The sequence below is a fragment of the Canis lupus genome, chromosome 5 (assembly GCF_048164855.1).
Source record: "Canis lupus baileyi chromosome 5, mCanLup2.hap1, whole genome shotgun sequence".
Taxonomy (NCBI): domain Eukaryota; kingdom Metazoa; phylum Chordata; class Mammalia; order Carnivora; family Canidae; genus Canis; species Canis lupus.
In genome coordinates this window covers 76,341,013-76,363,472 of record NC_132842.1, presented here as the reverse complement: position 1 = coordinate 76,363,472, position 22,460 = coordinate 76,341,013, and the positions used below count along the sequence as shown (strand labels likewise).

The window sequence follows — 22,460 nt, the reverse complement described above, 5'->3', positions numbered from 1 at the left end:
TGGAGCTCATCTCATGGGGAAGACTAGCCAGTGAGTGCCACTTAACACAGTCCATGATATGGGCTATAACTGAGGGGTCGACTTCGTCCTTGGGGGGCTGTACTGAGTTGACTAATGTCCCCCCGCATTTCACCGACACTCAGAACCAGTGAATGTTTCCTTATTTGGAAACAGTCTTTGTGGATGTAATTTGTTAAAATAAGGAGGCCGGTTTAGGATGTGTCTTAATCCAATGATTGACATCCTTAAAAGAAGATGCCAAGAGATAAGGTGGGGAGAGGAAAGCCATATAAAGATGGAGTCAGAGATTGGAGTTACATTGCCCCAAGCCAAAGAACTTCAGGAGCTGCCAAAAGTCAAAAGAAGCAATGAAGAAGACTCCTTGAACCTCTGGCGGGAGCATGGCCCTGCTGATCCCTTGACTTTGGACGTCTAGCTTCCAGAAGCTTCCATGAAAGAATAAATTTCTGTTGTTTTAAGACACTTGGTGGACAATTGTTTTGTGTTTTTTTAAAAAGATTTTTATTTTTAAGAAATCTCTACACTCAACATGGGGCTCAAACTCACAACCCCAAGATCAAGAGTGGCGTGCTCCACCAATTGAGCCAGCCAGGCGCCCCAGTTTGTGGGAAATTGTTACAGGAAATTAATACAGGACAGAAAGTGAAGTACATTGAGAAGTAATGGCGAGTTAAGATTGCAGCAATCTAATGTTACAGAAATTGAGTATTATTCCTAAACAAGAAGAATTTGAACGAGGCCAAGAGGTTAGTGGTAAAGGGGGCAGGCTTTGGAAACCCCAGCTTTGGGTATATATCAGCAGTGTGATCTCAGGCAACTGATTTTGCCACTTAGTTACTTCCTTATCCATAAAATGAGGGCCTTATTGATCAGGTTATTGTGAAGACTAAGTAAAATACTTCCTTCGAAAGCACTTATCCCAGTGTATGGCACATAGTAAAGACTCTATAAAAGCCAGCCAGCATTTATGACAGAGCACGTAGTATGTCTACCCTACCTAAAGTTGCCCCAATTAATCCCTATCACATGACCTTGATGATTTCCTTCATTTTACCACTGGTAATTATCTTCTTTAGTGGTTGTCTTCCCACCAGAATGTAGAATGTCAGCCCCGTTAGAGTCTCATTTATTACCATTTATGGCTAGCACAAAGCCTGGCACATATTTGTGAGATGGGTGCATGAGTGAATGAATAGTAGACACCTTGTCTTGTAAATATTAAATGAATATTTTTAATTTTCATGTTTAATCAATGTCTTTCCCTTTATTCTATGGTCCCACATCATTGCATTAGAACTCCTCTGTTATCCTTCCCACCAACAACAGTTTCTCTTGCCTATTGTTTTAAGTAAGCTTCTTTGGTAGGAATCTACCTTCCCTGACATGTAAGATATGGGTGACCTGAAATCTTCAAAGGCATGGGACTGCATTCTTGCTTGAGATAATGGTCTGTGGGATGCCAGTCCCATACCTGGCACATTGTAAGGGAATTTCCCTCTTCTCCTACTTGCTCTGCTCATTTTTTTGTTATACAGGTGCGGAGGAGACAAAGGAGCTGAACTGAGGGGCAACCAGGAACAATGTGGGGGTTTATGAAATCTTAGTGAATGTCTTCCTTTTTATTGGAGTTGTATTAGGCTGGGCCATTGCCTGCTTCCAGTGGAAGGACTACAGAGGGTCCATAAAATTCTCCGAAAATTCTGTGTCTCAATCAGTCCCAGCTTCCTCTGTATTCCCCAGGGACCTAGGAGGTCACAGTGGCTGTGAGTGGAGATTATCAGGGTGTCAAGTGGGGCCGTTGCCCTAATAAGATTCCCTGAACTAGAGGCTTGTCAATTACCTGTGAAAGAGGTGAATCAACATGCTTAATCCTTACTGTATCAAAGTTTTTGGTCCTCAGCAGGCAAAGGTGACAGAAAGTGCGGTCTTTCATAGCCTTAGAACCAAGGATGTCCCAACAATGAAGCAAGAACATTGTTGGCCAGCTATCCTACCTGACATCTTGAGATATCAGGAACATAATCCATTCACCTTCTAGATTTCCTCTGAGTTCCTCTTTGGTGAGCCTGCAGGCTCCCTCTGGATCCTGGGGTCTCTGGAAGATGTAAACACTAAGCTATTTTGTTGGGGAGGTTCTGTAATCTGAATGTGCACTGAGCCTGCACAATCCTCTCGCCCACCTTGCCACTCCTCACAGGGTCTAGCTATCCAACAGTCTCATGCAAATAGGCACAGCCAGGCTACCTGCCAGGTGTTAGAGACATCAGTTATCAACAAAAAGGGGTAAGTGTCTAAGCCCCTGGAGCCTGACTCAAGTAAGACAATAGGGTCAAGGCTGCTCTCTTTCCTCTGAGGAGTGAAATGATTCTGACTCAGCTGGTTTAAAACTGTGGAAGAGGTGTCATCAGCAATCAGGGCAGTTTAGGACTCTGGAATCTGGCCATGGGGTGATTTTCACATCAGCCTCTGTCTCAGTGACTGAGGACCTTGGGACTTCTTTGTTTCCTTCAAGCCCAAGTCTCCTCAGATGCCTTCTCCAGTGGGCCAGGCAATGGAAGGCAGAGGAGCGGATCTCCCCACTCCGCAGGGCATAAATGATGGGGTTGATCATGGAGTTGACAAGACAGAGCAAGGAGCAGAAGGCGAAGACCTTCTTGACCTGGTCACTTAGGGTAGTGGTCAGGCTGTAGACCATGAGGGCCAGTACCGGGAGCCAGCATATGAAAAGGACAGCCAGCACCACCCCCAGGGTCTTGGCCAACCTCACATCTAGCCTCATTCGTGCCATCCCTGGCACCTGCCTGTCCTGGTGTTCAGCCAAGCTGGCTACATGCTGATGGGCCTTCCACAGGACATGCCCATAAGTGTAGATGATGCCAAAGAAGAGGAAGGCAATGAACAGGAGCCAACCCAGCAAATAGTCATTGGGGATCAGGGGGAAAAGCTCAGAGCAGGGATTGGGACAGCAAGTCCATCCCATAAGGGGCAAGTAGGAGACCAATGCAGAGAGGGCCCACATGATGCCCAGGGTTGCCAGGGCCCTCCCACAGGTGAGTAGGGCTTTGTATGTAGATGGGTGGCACAGGCAGAGGTAGCGGTCAATGGCGGTCAGCAGTAGGCTGCCTACAGAGGCTGTGAAGGTCATGGTCACGCTGCCAATCTTCAGTAGGAAAACAGCCTTGGAATCCATGCCATGGAAGACGTGGAAATTTACAAAGTTGCAAGCAAAGATCACACTGGCCAGGAAGTCAGCCACAGCCAAGCTGCTAATGAACAGGTATGAGGGCTTCCTGCGGAGCCGGTGGGAGGACAGGACCAGGTAGAGGACGGCCAGGTTCTCCAGGGCACTTAGCAGGGCGAGGGAGGTGCATAGCACCGCAACAGCTATCCTTTGGGAACTGTTCAGGACCATGTATTCCTTCATGGGGTTGAAATCCAAGGCATCCTTGCAGCCATTGGCTGCCTCCATCACCCCGCGGCTCTCCATGGGGTGGGTCCCTTGGCTCCTGCTGGGCTTGCCACGAAGCCTTTGCTGCAGCACAATGAGAAGAAGAAACGAGTCCTTTTCAATTACCGAAATAATGACTTCACACAACCAACAGCTCTAGGCAAACCCTTTATCTGTGTGGGCGGATCATATGTTGAAAATAGCAATGCATATCTTGGTCCTCTGTATTTTGCCCTCAATCCGTGTTCTACTGGGTCAGTAGGTCTGTACTGGTTGCCTTGGGAGTGGTATGTGGGAATTCAAGAAGCAGAAGTGGCCTGCAAGACTTTTGGTCTTTTGTTTCCAAAAAGCCCAATCCTGAGACTTCCCATTGAAAGTAAGAGAAATCTCTGAGGCTCAAAAACCACAAGGAAATCAAAACCAAGAAAAAAATGGAATCCAGAACGATAAGATGGAGGGGATTTTTCTGTTGATGTTCTACTCTGTTCTGTTTGCCCATTTTGGTAAGTAAGATGCTGCAGTTTTGACAACAAAGACAAAACTTTTTGGCTTCACACCAGCAGGGTTGCCAGATAAGATATAAGAATCCAGATAAATCTAAGTGACAGATAATTAATCTTTTTTTTTTATATGAGTATGTTCTAAATATTGAGAAACGCCAAACCCAAATCTTGTATGGGACATCATTAGATATTGTTAGAAAGCAAACTTGAATTTTCTCTGGAGGAATATACTTTCTAGCCAGGTCACTAGAATTTTTGTTCCATTAGAATTTAAGTTCCATGAGGTCAGGAACTATTTTGTCCACTGATATAAGGTCTTAGAATAGTATCTGACACATAATAGGTACTCAGTAAATATTTGTGGACTTGCCGTGAAATGAAATTGAATAGTGACTGATTCTAGCATTCTTTTCTCAGAAGCTGTTAAATTAATAGAATGTATAAGGTTTGAACATCCAATTAACAACGTGGATTAAATAGTCATATATGGAACTCAGCACCCAGTCATTGGAGAATGCACATGGTTTTCGAGCAAATGTGGACACTTACCAAAACTAAGTCTTAGGTGAAAAGTAAATTCAACAAATTTAAAATAATCTCTGAATACAAACCATGTCCTCTGACCACAGTGCAATTTGTTAAGAAATCAAGAACTTAAACAATATAACTAACAGACTTCATAAACACAAAGATTTAAAAGACACACTCCTGCATAATTCTTGGGTCAAAAAATCATAAAGGGAATTAGGAAATACTTTGAATTGTGGGTTTTAAAATATATATTTTATTTATTTGAGAGAGAAAGCATGAACAGAGGGGAGGGGAGAAGAGGAGGGGCAGGGAGAAGCAGACTCCCCTGGAGGCTGCTCCTGGGATCCTGACCTGAGCCAAAGGCAGAAACTTAACTGACTGAGTTACCCAGGAGACCAGAAATGTTTAGAATTGTAACATTAAAATCTGTGGGATGAAGAATAAATAAATAAATAAATAAATAAATAAATAAATAAATAAATAAAATCTGTGGGATGTATCTGAGCAGCCCGGAAAAGGAAATATATAGCCCTTCATGCTCAGAATAGAAAAAAGACAAATGCGATAAACAGCACAAAATTAGAATAACAACAACAGCATAAACACAAAGAAAGCAGAAGACAGAAATAATAAGACCAGAAATTAATGACATAGAAAAACCCATGGAGACTAGAAAGAAGTGAAAAGACTGAAACCAGGTTTTTTGTTTTTTTTTTAAGATTTCATTCATTTATTTGAGAGAGAGAGAACGAGGATGAGTTGGGGGAGGAGGTAGTGGGGGAGGGAGAAGCAGACACCACTGAACAGGGAGCTGGGGAGGGACAGGGCCTGGATCCTGGGACCCTGAGATCATGACCTGAGTGGAAGGCAGATGCTTAACTGACTGAGCCACCCAGGTACCTCTGAAGCTCGTTTTTTGAAAAGATAATAAAACAGACAAGCCTCACATCAGACTTCTCAAGAAAAAAGAGAACCCATACACAAGAATAATAACGGCATGAAAGAGAAATGGTCAGTGATCCTTTGAAAAGATGTCTCACCTCAGTAGCAACCACAGAAATGCAAGTTTCCCTCCCATCAGATGGGTGAAAAATTAAACCTGTTGATGCTGAGTGTTGGAGAGGGTGGAGACCAAAGAGGCCTTTCAGCGCCTCCAGGGAAGGGTAAGTTGGCACAACCACTGTGGAGAGCAGTTGGGTTTGCCCAACTGATGGGGCTGACATGCCACTGCCCTTGGGTGCATCAGCTCCACTCCTGGGAATATGCTCCCGGGGGACTGTGACGTGTGTGTAACTGAAGAGGCCGCTACAAGAATGTTCATTTCATTCTCTTGTTCCTTCTTACTCATTGATTCATTCATTCATTTTTAATGTGGCAACTAGAAAATTTTAAGTGACTTGTGGCTCATGTTGTGTCTTCATGGGACAGCGCTAGCCCACGCCAACGTGGTGTAGGGCGCGTGGACAGCCGGGGCAGGCCTCACCGCTCACAGGCCACTGCAGGCAGCCCTGCCGGTTCCACTATTCCTCCGGATGCTCCATCATCATTTCCCAGGTAGCTCTACTTCCTTGCACCTTTGCCCACACCTTCACCTCAGGGTTCCTTTTCTCTGGCTGACCTTCCTTCTTTACCTTCCTTCTAGACTCATCTTTCATCCAGTGAAGCCTTCCTTGATGCTCCATCACAAAGGAAGCTCCCCGCATTACTCTGCTTATGTTGTAACCAGTTCTGCACTAGGCTTTTCTCCAACTGGAACTAACCACCATTTGGATGGTATCGAAATTCTACGAAATAATTTCCACAGCCACAATCTAATGTAATCCATACAACTGTATAGCATACAAATTATGGGTACTGGGGGGTGCCTAATTGGCTCAGTCAGTAGAGCATGTGACTCTTGATCTCAGGGTCAGAAGTTTGAGCCCCACATTGGGTGTAGAGTTCACTTTAAAAAAAATAAAATAAGGGGGCACCTAGGTGGTTCAGTTAAGCGGCTCGGTTCAGCTCAGATCATGATCTCAGGGTCCTGGGATCTAGCCCCAGGTCAGGTTTCATGCTCAGCATGGAGTCTGCTTGGGATTCTCTCTCCCTCTCTCTCTGCTCCTCCCCCTGCTCGTGCATACTCTCTCTCTAAATAAATAAATAAAACCTAAAAATAAATGAATGAGTGAATGAATAAAATAAAATAAAATTATGAGTATTGTTATTTCACAGGTAAAATGGGCTCAGAGATATTAAATCACTTGGCAGAGGCCCCACAGCTTGTCAAGGTCAGAGACTGAGCCTTCATTATTTCTGGTCTTCAGTGCCTTGCATAATGCCTACATACAGTAGGTGCTCAAAAACTCCCTAACGAATGAACCCCAGTTGAATGGCAAGGAGCTGGACCCCAAGGGAGAGTGTTGGAGGGAGTGTAGTACATCCTCCTGCAGCTTGAAATTCCAGCCCAGTGGCCTTGTTCAAGATACCGAATGCCTTGGGTTTTTCATTTCTCATTTGTAAGATGGGTTTTGTGAGGATTTCAGTCAATTAATACAATACCCAGAAATGATGATGATAATGATGATGATTAATATCCTGAGCATCTTCAAAGGGGATAATTCCCCTACTCCATGAAGTTTTAAAAATAATATGCCCAGCACATCACAAGAGCTCAATAAATGGCAGTTCGTATTATAATCCAGTGATTTGGGGCAGCCCCGGTGGCGCAGCGGTTTAGCGCCGCCTGCAGCCCGGGGTGTGATCCTGGAGACCCAGGATGGAGTCCCACATCGGGCTTCCTGCATGGAGCCTGCTTCTCTCTCTGCCTGTGTCTCTGCCTCTCTCTTCGCTCTCTCTGAAAGAATAAATAAATAAATCTTTAAAAAATATATAATCCAGTGATTTTAAAGTTTTTGGGAGAGCAGAACAATTTTACAATTGATGGAACTTCTATTCCTAAGTCAGGTAAAGTCTGAGTTCATATCACCTACCTATGCCCTGTCTTCAAGGCAGTCCAAGGAACAGATCGAAACCCTCTCATCTAATCCAGCTCCGTCATTTTAGCATCGAGAAAACAGTCCAGGGATGGGGGAGTAATCTCCTGAGGTCACCCAACAAAACAGCAGCAGAGCTGGAATGAGATTTCACATCCTCCAAGTCACAAGATAAGACCCTTGTTCTGTAGACACAGAGGTGACCCTGCCTATAGAAGCTTGAGATGGTGCCTTTGTCTGAGACAGATAGCTATTGCTGAATGTTGCTAAAGTCACACCTGAGTGAGACAGGAAATGGTGCCAGCTTCGTTCTTAGCTCTGGTCATGAATGAGTGACAGACAGTGCAAGCCTTCCTCAGTTCCCATGTCCCCACTCTGCCACTTCTGGAACCTTCCTCCCTGCACCCCGCTGTCCCAGCCAAACTCCCCCTCTCTCCAGATTTCTCTTAAGAAAAAGCCTCCTCCCATCAGAGAGTGGCTTACCTTACGCAGAGTCCAGCCTAGAAGAGGGATGCCAGGGTGGTGGCTGCCGGTATTTAGTGCTTCACCCAAGTCTGGTGTGGCCACCGACCTGTGGTATTGTCCAAATTAAATAAGGGCAGGAAATGCAGGCCTTTTGATGGAGAGACTAACAAGAAAACATCCGACAGCAACAGGATGCACACAGCACCAGGAAATGCAGGAAGCCTGGCTTCCCTATGGAAAGATAGAAATACCTTCTGGAATCAGAGCATCTGGCTCCTAGATGGGCCTTCTTCCAGGGCAAGGACTTAGGTCTGAGTGCCCAGCACAGAGGGAGACCCAGTGTGAGCGGTGTTGCAGGGTACTAGTTCCACCTCTGCCATGGCTGGTCACGTGACTCTGGGCAAGTCCCTTTGACTTTCTGAGCCCCTTTTCTCACATACGAAATGACAATGACAATACCTATCTCATTCTCCTTAGAAAAAAACAATCGGCTGATGACCTCTACCCTGGCTTTTTCAAAGGGGTATGCTGTGATGGGTATCAATCCTTTCAAGGCGTGCAGAAGACTTTATGTCTGTGCATTCGTTAAGAGAAAGGGTTCATATTTTTTAATCACTGTGTCTGTGGAGTTTCAAATAGTAACAAGCACTGAGGCACACCAAAACCATTTCGTGACCTGACTGTACAAATGCATGATTTTTTTTAAAAAAGATTTTTATTTAGAGAGAGAGAGAGGCAGAGATACACAGGCAGAGGGAGAAGCAGGCTCCATGCAGGGAGCCCGATGTGGGACTCGAGATCTCAGGTCTCCAGGATCACACCCCAGGCTGCAGGCGGCGCTAAACCGCTGCACCACCAGGGCTGCCCTACAAATGCATGATTAAAAGAGAACCAACCAACCAACCAACCAACCAAGTGCCATCCCCACCCAAGAACAGTGCCAAAGCCCCAAAACTACCTGACACTCTTTTCTTCGACAGCATGTTGGTGCTCAGTGGGTAAGGTGGACCTGGAGCCTGCAGCCTGACCTATACTGATGCTGAGTGTCTGGGAAAGGAAACTTCAGGTGAGGAGGTAGGAGGAGGGGGTTGCCCCTGGGGGGTTTTCCTACTTGAACTGAAAGTGTGAAGTGAAAAAAGGAGTGCCATGGTAACAGCTGCCCCCGCATTCCTGGTATTTAAAGCCCAAGGCACACCAGGGACAAGGTGTGAGGTGAGGTGAACTGAACGTGACTCTGATTATGGCCACTATACCAGCAGTGAAAAGCCAAGATTGAGGGCAAGAGCCACCATTTTTCCCTTTGACCTAGAGTTGGAGGGTCTGCTTTCCAGTTCCTGTTCTGCTATAGAGTGTCTTTGGGCAGCTCCCTTCTCCTTTCTGGATCTTTCTTTTCTCATCTCTAAAGCAGGTGGGTAGGCTCAGGGTTAAGCATCTGCCTTCGGCTCAGGTCATGATCTTGGGGTCCTGGGATAAAGCCTCACATGGGGCTCCCTGCTCAGCGGGGAGTCTGCTTCTCCCTCTCCCTCTGCCATGCCTCTGCTTGTGCTCTCTGGCTCTCTCTCTGTAAAATAAATACATAAAAAATAGTAAAAAAAATAAAGCAGGTGGGTAGACTGGGTGACTCCTTAGGTTGAATTCAACCACACTGAATCCCAGCGTTGCAGGTTTTGTGCCCAGACCTCCCTGGATTCCAATCCAGCTCTCTACTTGAAAGGGCCATGTGACATTGGGCAAGTTACTTCATCTCTCTGCACATCTGTTTCACTCATCTGTAAGCTGGGAGAAATACCGTCCATATCACATTGCCGTGCAGATGAAGTAATAGAAGTTTACTAAATTCATGGCACTCCACCTGGCTCAGCACATGTTCAGTGAAAGGCAGGAAGTGACTCAATTGAGTTAGTTTATACGGTTCCTACAGGATTCTGTGTTTGAGTCTTGTCTGAGCTTCATCTGAGAGCTGAGGCAGATAGAAAGATCTCCATTCACTTTCAGCTGACACTTTATCACCATGAAGGTCAAAATATAAAAATATATAAAAATAAAAACCTGTTTGACCTGCATGAGTCAAAGCCCATGCAGGCTGGGCTCTTGGTATTGTGTCCAGCTGTAGGAAAGGAAATCATGAGGCCTTCCTTCCACATTTCTTCTCCTAGTTCCCCTCTATGCTTAATAGCACTTGACTACAAGTTGCCAGGAAGTTCTCTGGAGTTTTGGGCTATAGGCTATTGGCCTTTGCCCAAATCTTATCTATTTTTTTCAAGTCCTATATCAAGGCCACCTTCTCCAGAAAGCATTCTCTGGTTTCCCCTAACCCCCTCAGGTGGAGGAAATTCATTGCTGCATGGATCACTGTCTACCTTCTACTATTTGTATCAATAATATTTGTCTCCTCTTGCTTCCTGGACTGTGAGCTCCTAGTTTGAGAGTAGAATCTGGATCAGGGAGTGATGACATCTTTGTATTCTAGTCCCCTCTCACACTGAAACAAAGTTTTTTTAGTGAGGGGTTCCGTCCAAGCTGAGCTAAGCAGTCCTTAAGGAGGTGGAAGTCAGCCCAGTTAAGTGAGACAATTAGATGGTCTCTAAGCCACCATTCCCTGTTCCCAAGCCATGACTGATATTGCCCATTGGGACTCATCCTGAGCCTCACCCTGAGCATCTCACCATAACACTGCTTACCCAGGGAAACAGACTTCTGGAAAGAGGTGGGAACCACAAACAGCAGGTCTAAAGCAGAAAGTGAACTAAAAGGTTGGCAACTCTCCAGGCTCTTGATCTTGTAAATAGACCACTACGGTAGTCATCCGAGTGGGGGTGGAACAGCATGTGTGTGAAGGAACTTAAAATCTCTCCAGTGGTATGTGTCCCAGGAGAAGGCAAAGTATGGAAATTGTCCTAGGGGACAGATGCAAAGGGCCGCCCTGGCAGATTTCTTTAATACATTTCTCCTGGGATTTCTAGCACGTGAGCACCCAGCCTGGCATAAAGGAGGCACTTAAGTATTTTAAAATCGACTTATTGAATAAATGAACAAATGTCCACTGGGGAAAAAGCAGGCTTTTTCAGAGAGACTTTGTGTTTCTTTTCCCCAGCTGCCAGGAAGCTCAGAACTAAATCCGATGCAAGCCTGTGGGTCATTCAAGGTTGGTTCCTGATTCATTTCTTCTTCCTCTTCTTTTTTTTTTTTTTTTTTTTAGTGGTTTCTAATGCTTTGCTATTATTTCCACTGCCCTAACTTATAATATAGGCCACCTCCAGTCCTTTAAGGAAAGAATTTGTAATTTTTTTTAAGTTTTTTTTTTTTTTAATTTTTATTTATTCATGATAGGCACACAGTGAGAGAGAGAGAGGCAGAGACACAGGCAGAGGGAGAAGCAGGCTCCATGCACCGGGAGCCTGACGTGGGATTCGATCCCGGATCTCCAGGATCACGCCCTGGGCCAAAGGCAGGCGCCAAACCGCTGCGCCACCCAGGGATCCCCAAGAATTTGTAATTTATAGAACTGGCATAAAGGATCATCATTAAGGCCATTCTCAAATGTCCGTCTAGTGGTTGGCGAAGAAACTCACCCTCCCTGAGTCTGCCCTGTGGGGCTGGAAGAGTCTGTCTGCTGTCCACTCACCGTTCATTGCTCCCACCCAGGGTCTGTGGGGTCGTCACCACCTGTTGTCTGGACACTTGTTCTCCCTGGACCTTCCTCCTTTATCGATCTGTATCATCTCCAGCCTCCCTCTTGGAAGGAATTAAGCTTGATGGTGTCTGAGGCCTCTTTCCACGACAGCAAAGGTGAAGGGCCACGGCTTTGGAATAAAACGTTGCTGGCTTCAGATCCCGGCCCTGCTGTGGGTGGGCTGTGTGACCTGGGGGCAAGTTACTCAAGATCTCTGAGCCTCAGTTTCTTCATCTGTGACTGGGGAAACTATTACTACCTGCATTCTCAATGTGCAGATTAAATAATGATTTAAAACAATTAAGCAGGAGTGTGGGTGCCTGAGTGAACTGTAGTGTGTTTGTGTGTAATGTGAAGAGGGTCCCAAGTTAGGATGGATGCTCGGGGTTTGAGCCTGGCTCTGGCTTCAGTTGGTTCTATGGAGAAGTCACTTTCTCTCCCTCTCTCCAGCACTGCCATCTGAAAAGACGATTGGAGGATAACGATGATGAGGCCTGGCATTGTACTAGCGCTCTCAGCACATTATCTCACTTAGACCTCAAAACAGCCCTGCAAAGCTGGTATAATTATTTTCTGTATTGTACAGATGAGGAAATTGGGGTCCAGAGATTAAGAAGCTTGCTAGGGGTGCTGGGAACCCACGCTTTTGTTCATTTCTTCGAAGACCAGGGTCCCATCCTGTTGTTTTACCTTCTTTAATTCTTGGTAATTAACTGACTAATCTGAAGTCTCCACATGGGACAATTTTGTTGAGTCTTTTCAGATATCTTCCTTTTTTCTACTACCTTTCGCCCCAGCAACTTCCTTTTTAGAGGATGAACTAATAATGCCCACATCCATATCATATTTGACAGCTTGCACAGTGGGGCAGAGCTCGTGATTGTTATCGGAGACAGGTAGCGTTTCTTGAACAAATGGGTTTGGAGAGGGCACATCACCCAAAAATTCACAGCAAGTGACAGGCAAAGCGAGGACCTGAGCCCTTGTGCTATGACAGAGTCAGGTTGGTAAAGGGACAGGATCTAATGCATGACCCTGCCCAGGGTGATTGCCCAAACAACTGGCACAGGCAATCTTTGGTCTTTAGCCTCAGGAGCAAAACACATTGTTTCTCTTCCTGGCTTTTTTTTTCTTCTGACCAATTTCACCCAGGATTGCCTCCATTGCTACATTAACAGGTCTAGATTTTCGTCTTATCTCCACCAACCTGGTGAAATCCTGATCTCCTGAGACCCAAGGATTTGCCAGTCAGGCTCTTTGGCTTTAGAGTCAGACAGACCTGACTTCTAGTCCTGGCACAAAGTGTTAGCTCTATGACCTCAGATGAAGTCACTCACTTGTTTTCCTTAGTTTCCTCATCTGTAAAATGGGGATAACAAATTGTACGTACTTTATTGGCAGTAGTGAGGCACAAGAATTAATTGAGACAGCATCATGCTTAATACAGTGCCTGGGCCACAGTAAGCCCTCCATTGTTGGCTGATTATACATAATATAATCTGTAATCTATATTATAGAGATTATATATATATATATACATACTATGCATGCATATTACAGCTTTCCCCTCACTCTTCCAAGTTCTTTGCTAATTGGCACCAAATGAGAGGGACATCATCTCTGTCATGCTCTTGGGCTGGTGGAGGGGGGGTCAAGGAGGAAGGCTGAGAGGCAGGAGGGAGCAGGGGACAGAGTTAGGAGAGCAGAGAGAGAAGATTCTGTTTCCATTCAGGATGTCTGGGGTTGAGTGAACGGGAAGCTGAGAATGTGCTGGGGAGCCTGATGGATTATTAACCAGGCTGGGGGAAAGATGTTGGCACCTGTCAGCCTGCAATCTGGACAAGAGCCCTGGACCAAGGAGACAGGATTCTGGTTCCGTCTGGGGTGGCACTGATGGCTGAGTAACCTCAGGCAAAACTGTCCTCTTCTCTGTATGCCCATCTGCTCCATGAATGGGTTTTCGATGGCACCTCAAAGTGTCTTTCGAACTTGAAAGTTGTGCAATTAACCACATGGGGCAGGGCAGTGTTGTCAGGTTGCAGAAGAGCTGGCCTGAGAAAGCCTGCTCAGGAAAGCCTAGAGCAGGAGTACTCAGACTCTGCACTCTCAGTACCCCCTTTACCATCTTAAAAGTTACCCAGACCGTACAGGGCTCTCGCTGAGGTAGGCTACATCCTTTACTATTTACAGTGTTAGAAAATAAAACTGAAAACTTAAAAAATATGTCAAACGAACCTATTACATGCTAATAGAAATGATGTATTTTTAATGAAAAATTGGGGGGGGAACCTCTTAATTGTCTGGAATCTTTGCTTCTGCGTTCAGCCTGTTGCCATATGTCACTCTGGTTAAAGTAGATGAAGAAAATGAATTTGCCACTGTGCTTTAGTACTTCCTTTGTGGCAGGCACTCCAGGCTTTTTACCTGTATTACCTCCTTTATCCTGTGAAGTGCACTTTTGGATAGATTGTCTTATCCATCACCCCTCTTTTTTGATAGGGAGAGGATCGAGGGGAGGCGCAAAGGGAGAGAAAGAGAGAGAATCTTAGGCAGGCTCCACGCCCAGCACAGAGTCTGATGCAGAGCTTGATCTCACGACTCTGAGATCATGACCTGAGCCGAAATCAAGAGTCAGATGCTTAACCAAAGCCACCCAGGCTCCTCTTCCCCTGTTTTAAGGTGAGGAAGCTGAGGCTCAGCTAGATGGATTTGCCCAAGGTCACATGGCTTGCAGGTGGCAGAGCCAGAACTCAGACCTAGGCCTCCATGCTGGTGTGAGACCCCGTCCTCAGAAGGCAGGCCAGTCTGGAGAGAGGGGCATCTTCCTCATACTTTGGGCAACAATCTCTTCCCTCTACTCTCCATCCTTTCCTCCTTGGGCTATTCTCTCCAACCAGGGCCTTCAGCACCATTAATGATCAGGGCAGTAGAATCTCAGCTCCAAGAGAGCAGGTGCTCATCGTCCGTTTTGTTCACTGCTGTGTTTCAAGTGCCTGGAACACTGCCTGGCACATAAATAAATATTTGCCAGATGAATTGGTTGAAGGACTTCTCTCTGATACTTGTGAAAATCCTCAAGGAGGGTAACTAACTATCTTCAAGTTTTTCAAAGGGGACATCACCGATCTATTTATTTATAGGGGGGAAGAAGGCTGATGGAGTATATATCAGTGAGAAGGGCATGCCTGGCCAGCATTTCAGAATAATTCAAAGGATCCTTGGCAAGAGGACTTAGGACAAGCCTTTCAGAGCGTCACCTGCCCGGCTGTAGATGTGCGGGCAAGGGTGGGATCATGGGTGATCCTACCGTAACACTGACAGCTTCTGAGTACCAAGCATGGCTTTGCATGTGAACCCAGGCAATCCTCACAATAAGCAAGGGAGGGCGGTACTATTATCACCGCCTCTGTTTTGTAGACAAGGAGACAGAAGCACAAAGAAGTGACTTGCCTGCAGTCATACGAAAGACCAAGTCCAATTTGAACTCAGGTTCAGGCACATAATTATCAACTGCTCCTAGCGCTCAGACGGCTTCTACAGCTTTCTTATGGGGAATCTCTATCCTGTTTTTGGGGGATGGGCTTCTTGAAATTCTGTGAATAGCATAAGGACCCCAGTTTCCCATTTCACCAGGTCCCAGGGGTCAGTGTCTTGGGATGGGCTGTCTGATGATGTGTATTTTAGTTCTGTCCCAACAGGGAATTCCCCTGTGATTCAGGGCATGTCACTGATTCTCTGCCCTTCACTTTCATCTTTACAATAGGAATTACAAAGCCTATACCTGTTTTTCAAAGAAAACCTGCTATAGAAAAATTCTGAAGACTCGGTCACACTAAAGTCTAAATGACTAATAACAGGGTGTGGATCTCAATCCCAAGAGTAGGTTGCTACTGGTGAATTGGTCATTGGTCATTGGGAAAAGTGTGTGTGTGTGTGTGTGTGTGTGTGTGTGTGTGTGTGTGTGAGCATTGTTAAAGTCACACCTGGAAGTGGCTGGTCATCCATTCTGACCATGAAGTGCTCTCTGTGGGGCAAACAAGGCCTTATAACCACAGGGCAGAGGTGTTTGAAAGACAACAAGGACTTTCCATGGTGGCTTCCCTACAGCAAGAGAGTAGGCAAGGCTTGAAGGGGTGGTGGATACTCTGAGTCCCCTTTGGCTTCCCCCAGGCTCCTCTACTTTTTCCTGGCTTGCTGGGAAGCAAAGGTGGAGTCCCTGCCCTTAACCTTCATTCTGGTTCTTTCTAGTGGCAGCAGTGGGGGTTGCAGTTCAGACTGGTTCTCCGAACAGAGGTGGGAGTGGTGGGGTGGCAGAGCTGTGGAGGCCAGTTCTTGAAACACAGTAGTGGTTACGACACTAATAGAGGGTAACACGGAATGAACGCTTACTGTATTATCTGTATTAACTCATCTATTCTGCATGACAAGCCAACCAGGGGATTGGGAGCACTCCCATTTTATAATTGAGGAAACTGGCACCAGCAAAGCAGCTGATTCATAAGGCTTGGGGCCACTAACATCTGTGTGGTGACAAAGTGGCTAGAGGGTCACAGGGACAGCTGGATGCAGGCTGAGGAATGAATTACACCTGGTGTGGGCAGTGAGACCATGGAGAGAAGAGGAGAAGCCAGAGATGGGCCAGACATCTGGGGAGGTGATCGTCACACACACTCCACCGACCCCTTCCTGATAGAGCGAATTATTTCAGACTCGTGGATCTGTTTGCTTTGGGCTCTAGGGCCATTTCTGGCCTGGGATTTGGGATCAGACCCAGCGTACTGATTCCCTCGGTACACTAACTTGCAAGGAGACCTGGATTTCCAGCTCCTGCTTCTGTAAAGAGACGTGGTAAACAGGTAAGGATCAACTGAGAGTCAGAAGGAAATTTACAGGGGGCACCTGGGTGGCTCAGTCCATCAAGCATGTGACTTCAGCTCAGGTCATGATCTCAGGGTCTTGGGATCAAACCCAGCATCAGGTTTTGCACTCAGCATGGAGTCTGCTTGTCCCACTGCCCCCACCTCTCCCTTGCTCATGTGCTAGTGATCTCACTCTCTCTCAAATAAATAAATAAAATCTTAAAAAAAAAAAAGAAGGAAATTTACAGAGATTTAAGAGGCATCCGTGAATCACAATTGTGAGTTCTGATTCTGCCTCTTATTAGATCCGTGGTCTCTTGAGCAAATTGCCTCACTTCCCTGAGCCTCAGCATCCTCATCTATAGAATGGGGATAAACCAAAGTACCTCCACTCAAGGCTGTTGTGAGGAGTAAATGGGGTGGGTGGCATGTAGCAGATGCATAGCAGATGCCTGACTGGCACGTAATCTACCTTCAATGAGTGTTAACTATTATGTTTGTTGTCTATGTGCCAGGCTATCTAAGGATCATGCCCCAAGCTGAAAGAGTAAAAGAAAATAGAATGAGGGGGTCAGACTGGAATGTCTCCAATGTCTTCTGACTCAACAACTGTTTCACAGTGATGTATAATGTTAGAAACTCCATCAGCAATCAGTTGAGCCATGATTTTGTATGGCCCATGAAAAAGGAAGCGATTTTAAGCCAAATGTACTATTTTTCAATCAGTTCAAAAATCTCCCTAACATTTATTTTAAACCATGTAAATTGTATGCATGATATGTGAAGATAAATTTTGACTTCTCACTTTCCAAGTGGCATCTGCGCTTGATCCACTTCATATTCACGACAGAAGGGAATGTATGGTTGGTGAACACATATTGAAGCGATGTTTTATTGGGGGACCAAGTGGACATTAAAATAGGCTGAGATGTAACAAGAGAATGGAAGTCACTTTCAAGACCTGAGGGTTTAAGTTCTGGCATTTGACGCCTAAAAAGCTGATCTGTATCCTTTTAGAAGAATCCCAACGTTTGTCATATGCAAGAGAAAATAGATCTCAGGTCCTGATTGGCAAGCATCCTTCTGCATGTGCCCTGACGGTGTAGATTAACTTTTTGCCCGATATGGGTGAAGAAAGAGCACATATCATTTTCTCTTTTTAACACTCTTTGAAATTTTGGGAAGTGCAAGAATTTCCCTGATATGCTATATAAGAAATATAAACAGATAAACACAATTTATGAATCCTGAGGTAAATTTGCAGGGGACGTACCATCTTCCTTCTCCTTATTTCCTTGTGTTTCTGACATCAGAATGCCTTTTGCATCCTGCCTTTAATCACTGGTTCATTAAGGATATACATTAAATAATAAATGACTAAGAATAAGATCCGATATAAAACCATGTATCAGCCAAAGCCACTCCACTGGCCAAATGATAAACATCCTGGTTGGGAGAAATTAGATCATCATTTGTTTGATCACTACTAACTTCTGCTTTTGATTCTTCTGTTTATCCTAAGAAGCTCTCACACTGAAAAAAGTATCTTTTAAATAGCAAAATCAGGGATCCCTGGGTGGCGCAGCGGTTTAGCGCCTGCCTTTGGCCCAGGGCACGATCCTGGAGACCCGGGATTGAATCCCACGTCGGGCTCCCGGTGCATGGAGCGTGCTTCTCCCTCTGCCTGTGTCTCTGCCTCTCTCTCTCTCTCTCTCTCTCTCTGTGTGACTATCATAAATAAATAAAAATTAAAAAAAAATAAAAAAAATAAAAATAAATAGCAAAATCATTATTCATTAATTATAAAAAAAAAATGGAACTAAGCTCCATGACCTCCTAATGGTGTGAACCTACTGGAAAACCTCCCTCCCTGTTGGGCAAAGCTGGTGGAAGGTAGTGAAAACACAGACCTGGGCTTGAGTCCTGTCTCTGCCACTTACCTGATGTGACTGAGCCTTGGTAACCTCATCTGCTAAGTGAGTACTGCTAAGAAGGGACTTGTGTGAAGTCTTGGAGAAAGTCCATGACACTTTGCACCCCCTCCCCGATCTCAGCAGGCTCCCGTCCCCTGCTTTCGGATCTGTCAGATTCCCCTGGGACCCATGCAGATCCACGGAGACACACAGAGGATGGATTCACTGTCTAGCAGAGGTAATAGTGTGAATGCAGCTGTGGTTCTCAGAGGAACTTTGGGGTGGCCTCAACCCCCCAGGGAGAAAAAGACAGAGGGGAGGGAGGGAGCCGTGGTGGGAAGAGCTGTCTCTGACTCATTGTGTGAGAAGGAGATTCAGGGCCTCCTTTGTGGGGGGTAGGAGCAGGTGGGGGAGGAGAACAGAGGCAGCAAAGCCCAGAAGAGGCCCAAACCAACCCATTTCTACCTGGAAGTCTCACCATCATCCTCCTGATTTGGATGGGATCCTGGCCGCCTTCCTTCCCATGCTTGGGGAGGAATGACACCAGAGGCTCCTCTCCTTCTGGGCTACCCCATTGATCTGCCTTTTCTACCATTTTCTTTTCTTGGCATTTGGCATCACTTTCCTTGCATGGGGGCAGGGCAGGATACACCCCATGCTCTGTGGACCCTATCTCTCCCCAGGAAGTGGAGGGAAGAGGGAATAATGGTCTTAAATTCTTTTCTGAGCTCAGCTGGAAGAGGGGATGGTTCCTGGAGGCTGCATTGCACCATAGCGCTTTCGAGGCACTCGCCGCACCTGTTCTTTTTGGGGGTTCTTGCTGCAGTATAGCTGGTTTCGCATTCAGACAGATCGGGGTTTGAGTCTTGACTTTGCCATATACCACCAGCTATGCAACCTTGCGCAAGGTCTTAATCCTGTGTGAGCTTCAGTTTCTCACCTCTCAGATGTGGGTGGTGACAGTGTGTCTCTCTCATGGGCTGTTGTGAGCCCTGGACAAGAGAAGGCAACAGTGCTAGCAGAGTTCTAGCATGTAGTGAGCGCTCTGGAAGTGTTAAAATAAATGAAATTCCCTTTGAAGCAGGTTGGTAATGCTGTTTTGCTTCATTTTTAGAGTTGGAGAAACTGCAGGTTAAAAGGGTGATGTGGGACACCTGGGTGGCTCAGCGGTTAAGTGTCTCCCTTCAGCTCAGGGCGTGATCCTGGAGTCCCGGGGTCAAGTCCCACATCAGGCTCCCTGCACAGAGCATGCTTCTCTCTCTGCCTGTATCTCTGCCTCTGTGTGTGTGTGTGTGATGAATAAATAAATAAAATCTTAAAAAAAAAAAAAAAAGGTGATGTGACTCACCCAAGGCCACCTGACACATTGGTGAGGGGGACCTGAGTCTCCCACGGGCTCCCGTGACTGACAGCACAGGTTTGGGAGCGCTGAGAGTGGCTGCACTCTTCCTTGGCCAGGTGACCCTGAAGGTGTCACCATTGCCTCTGAGACTTGGTTTTCCTTCTCTGTAAGATACAGCTGCCTGTCTCCCTTCAAAGAGTAGCCTTGGGGACGCCTGAGTGGCTCAGCGGTTTAGCACTTGCCTTCAACCCAGGCATGATCCTGGAGACCCGGGATCGAGTCCCGCGTCGGGCTCCCTGCATGGGGCCTGCTTCTCCCTCTGCCTGTGTCTCTGCCTCTCTCTCTCTCTCTGTGTCTCTCATGGATAAATAAATAAAATCTTAAAAAAAAAAAAAAAAAAGAGTAGCCTTGGTGTTTCCTGGCCTAGACATTTTTTGCAGGAGTTGAGGTAGAAAGCAGAAGCTGTCTGAAGACAGCCCTTTTTTCTGTCCTTTGTAAAAACCTGAGTTTAGTGAGAAGATGGAGCCGGGGTCCTAGGTGGGTGGGGAGAGGAGCCTACATCTGTGACCCAGAGGACATAGGAGAGACAATCATGGGTCCCTTGAGTGTTGACATCCTGGGCTCTGCTGCCTTGGGGAGATGGTGGGCCTCTGGGTGAAGGTACTGGGTGATAACCCAACCCTGAGGTTGAACCCAAGGCACAGTGGTTTCAAATCTTGGTGAAGAATCTGGACTCGAGGCATGCCAGGGAAGTGGACGGGGCTGGACTTTAGGAGATCAGACTCCTTTGGACAATGGGCATCTATCATAGGAGGAGCCAGGCTGGCATGAAGGTCAGGTCCCTCCCCTGCTATATGCTCTGTATGAGATCCTAGGATTCAATGTGCAATGCTGGAACGTGAAAGAAGCTCCCTATACACTGAGACTCAGTTTCCAACCAGCCCAGTAGGGGGAGAGCCCTGAGTCCTATTGAATATGCTTTAATAGGAATGAACAAAAGAACATTCTGTGCACATCTGAGAGCACAGGGTAAGAGTGATAGGTGCAACAAGATAAGGAGGGAAGAGAGGAGACCCTGGAAGGCTCTGCTCGGCTAAGCCATGCTACCACGTTGCCCACCGTAACCACCAGGTCTTAACCCACCAAAAGGTAGAGGATGTGCTTCATTGGTAGAAATCAATGTGGGGCCAGGGCCTACCCAAATTCTCCTGAGCCCCTTCTCTGCCTTATTCCTGATCTTTGTGTCCTCAGGGGGTCTTCCTGCCACCCACTTGAGGGAGAAGCAGCCTGAAGCCTCATCATCCTTATCTCTATTCCACAGCAGCAGCAGCAGATGGTATGAAGCTCAGAATCTCCAATGAAGCCATTTGCTGAGCCCAGGTGCCCATCTGGTGCCAGCATCATCCAGCCAACCCTCATCGTGGCAGGCCCATGAGTGCTGGTCTCGGGCCCAAAGTTCTCAGAAGAGGGAGCTGAATGGGAAAGAGGGGGACTGATATCCTGAGGCCACGGAGTTACCAGTGCTGAGATTCACCTGGGTGCTGGCGCAGGACACACTCATAAACACTAGTGTCCTGCTGAGTGGAACGTCTGTGGAGTGGACCCCTGGCCTCCTGGACCTAGTGTGGCTCTCACCCTACTGAGCTGTCTGCATGTCAGTGACTGTCTCCTTCTGTCTGGACCTTGGTGGGCCTGCAAAGCTGAATGCTGATTCGTGATCCTGTCCAAGGGTGAGGACGGCACCAGCCCCAAGCCTTCCTGTGACTGGTCCTCACACACCTTGGGAGTCCTCTTCATTAGGCATCAATCTCCTGGCCCCAGTCAGGCCCCCCCAGCTTCTTAAATCCCTGAGAGGGGGAGGGGGAAAGTGGGAACCCAGGTTTCAAAGAACACAGGTTTTCTGAAATGAGGAAGAGGTCCCAAATAAAGCAATAATGGAAAGCTACTCACTGTGGTCTGTGGGCTGAGCTTCCTGATCCTGCTGGGTGCTGAGGAGTCCTGGTAGTTGTGCGTTAAGGAGCTGGCCCTGGGTCCCAGTCAGAGCTACTGTTCAACAGCCACCCAAGTCAGCTTTCTCTTGCTTTTACTCTTTTTCACAGATGAGTGAGCATGAGGAGGTCTGGCCTTCCGTCCCTCTCACCACTTCCCCTCTGGGTCCCCAGTACCACAGCATTCTGTCCCTGTAATTGTGTTATTTCTCACAAGGAACTCTGACCAGGGAGGGGAGGGGCATCTGTATAGCCCCTGGAGTCAAGGGACTTGAGTTCTAATCCCATGTAGCTCTTATGACCTTGAGCAATTCACTTAATCTTCTTAAACCTTAGTTTCTTCATCTGCAAAATGGAGGTAATGCACCAGCGTTACACAGACCACCTAAAAGGACATTCCGTTCCAATCCCTCTTGCCTATCAGATCAGAACTTTGAAATTCAATGCCTATCAGTGTCCGCCAGAAAACATCAATGGGTGAAGAGTGCTGGTATGGGGCAACAGAGAGTGGTGGGGACAGTGGGGGGACAGGGACATAGGACCCAATCACAGGGGACTGACATCTTTCAGCTACAGCCAAGTCTTGCTACATGGGAATGCAGACCTGAGTGCCAGCTGTCCCAAACATTTGGAACGTGCCACATTTTCCAACAGATAATAGAAATCCTGACTTTTATGTAATGGCTTCCCATTTTAGAATATTGACCACAAAGTCAAATCTTTTAAAAATGCTATGTGGGTC

At 46.6% G+C, this 22,460-nt stretch overlaps 1 protein-coding gene across 4 annotated transcripts; it reads right to left on the bottom strand.

Annotated features, from left to right (window-relative positions):
• Positions 1-498: 498 nt before the first annotated feature.
• CNR2 (cannabinoid receptor 2) lies at positions 499-22,159 on the bottom strand. 4 transcript variants are annotated; one of them, XM_072827833.1, is made up of 4 exons: positions 21,681-22,159; positions 7,962-8,174; positions 7,476-7,615; positions 499-3,553 (listed from the first exon to the last, which is right to left on the bottom strand). In XM_072827833.1, exon 4 carries the CDS (start codon positions 3,506-3,508, stop codon positions 2,426-2,428), a length of 1,083 nt encoding a protein of 360 aa, XP_072683934.1. In that variant the 5' UTR covers positions 3,509-3,553; positions 7,476-7,615; positions 7,962-8,174; positions 21,681-22,159; the 3' UTR covers positions 499-2,425. The 4 variants fall into 4 exon arrangements, with proteins under 4 accessions (XP_072683934.1, XP_072683932.1, XP_072683935.1 ...); XM_072827831.1 differs by lacking the exons at positions 7,476-7,615; positions 7,962-8,174 and having other exon boundaries at positions 21,681-22,147; XM_072827834.1 differs by lacking the exons at positions 7,476-7,615; positions 7,962-8,174; positions 21,681-22,159 and adding an exon at positions 8,902-8,987.
• Between the last annotated feature and the right edge of the window lie 301 nt (positions 22,160-22,460).

Coding starts and splice junctions, on each gene's coding strand:
- CNR2 (XM_072827833.1), bottom strand. CDS start 3,508: ATGGAGAGCCGCGGGGTGATGGAGGCAGCCAATGGCTGCAAGGATGCC.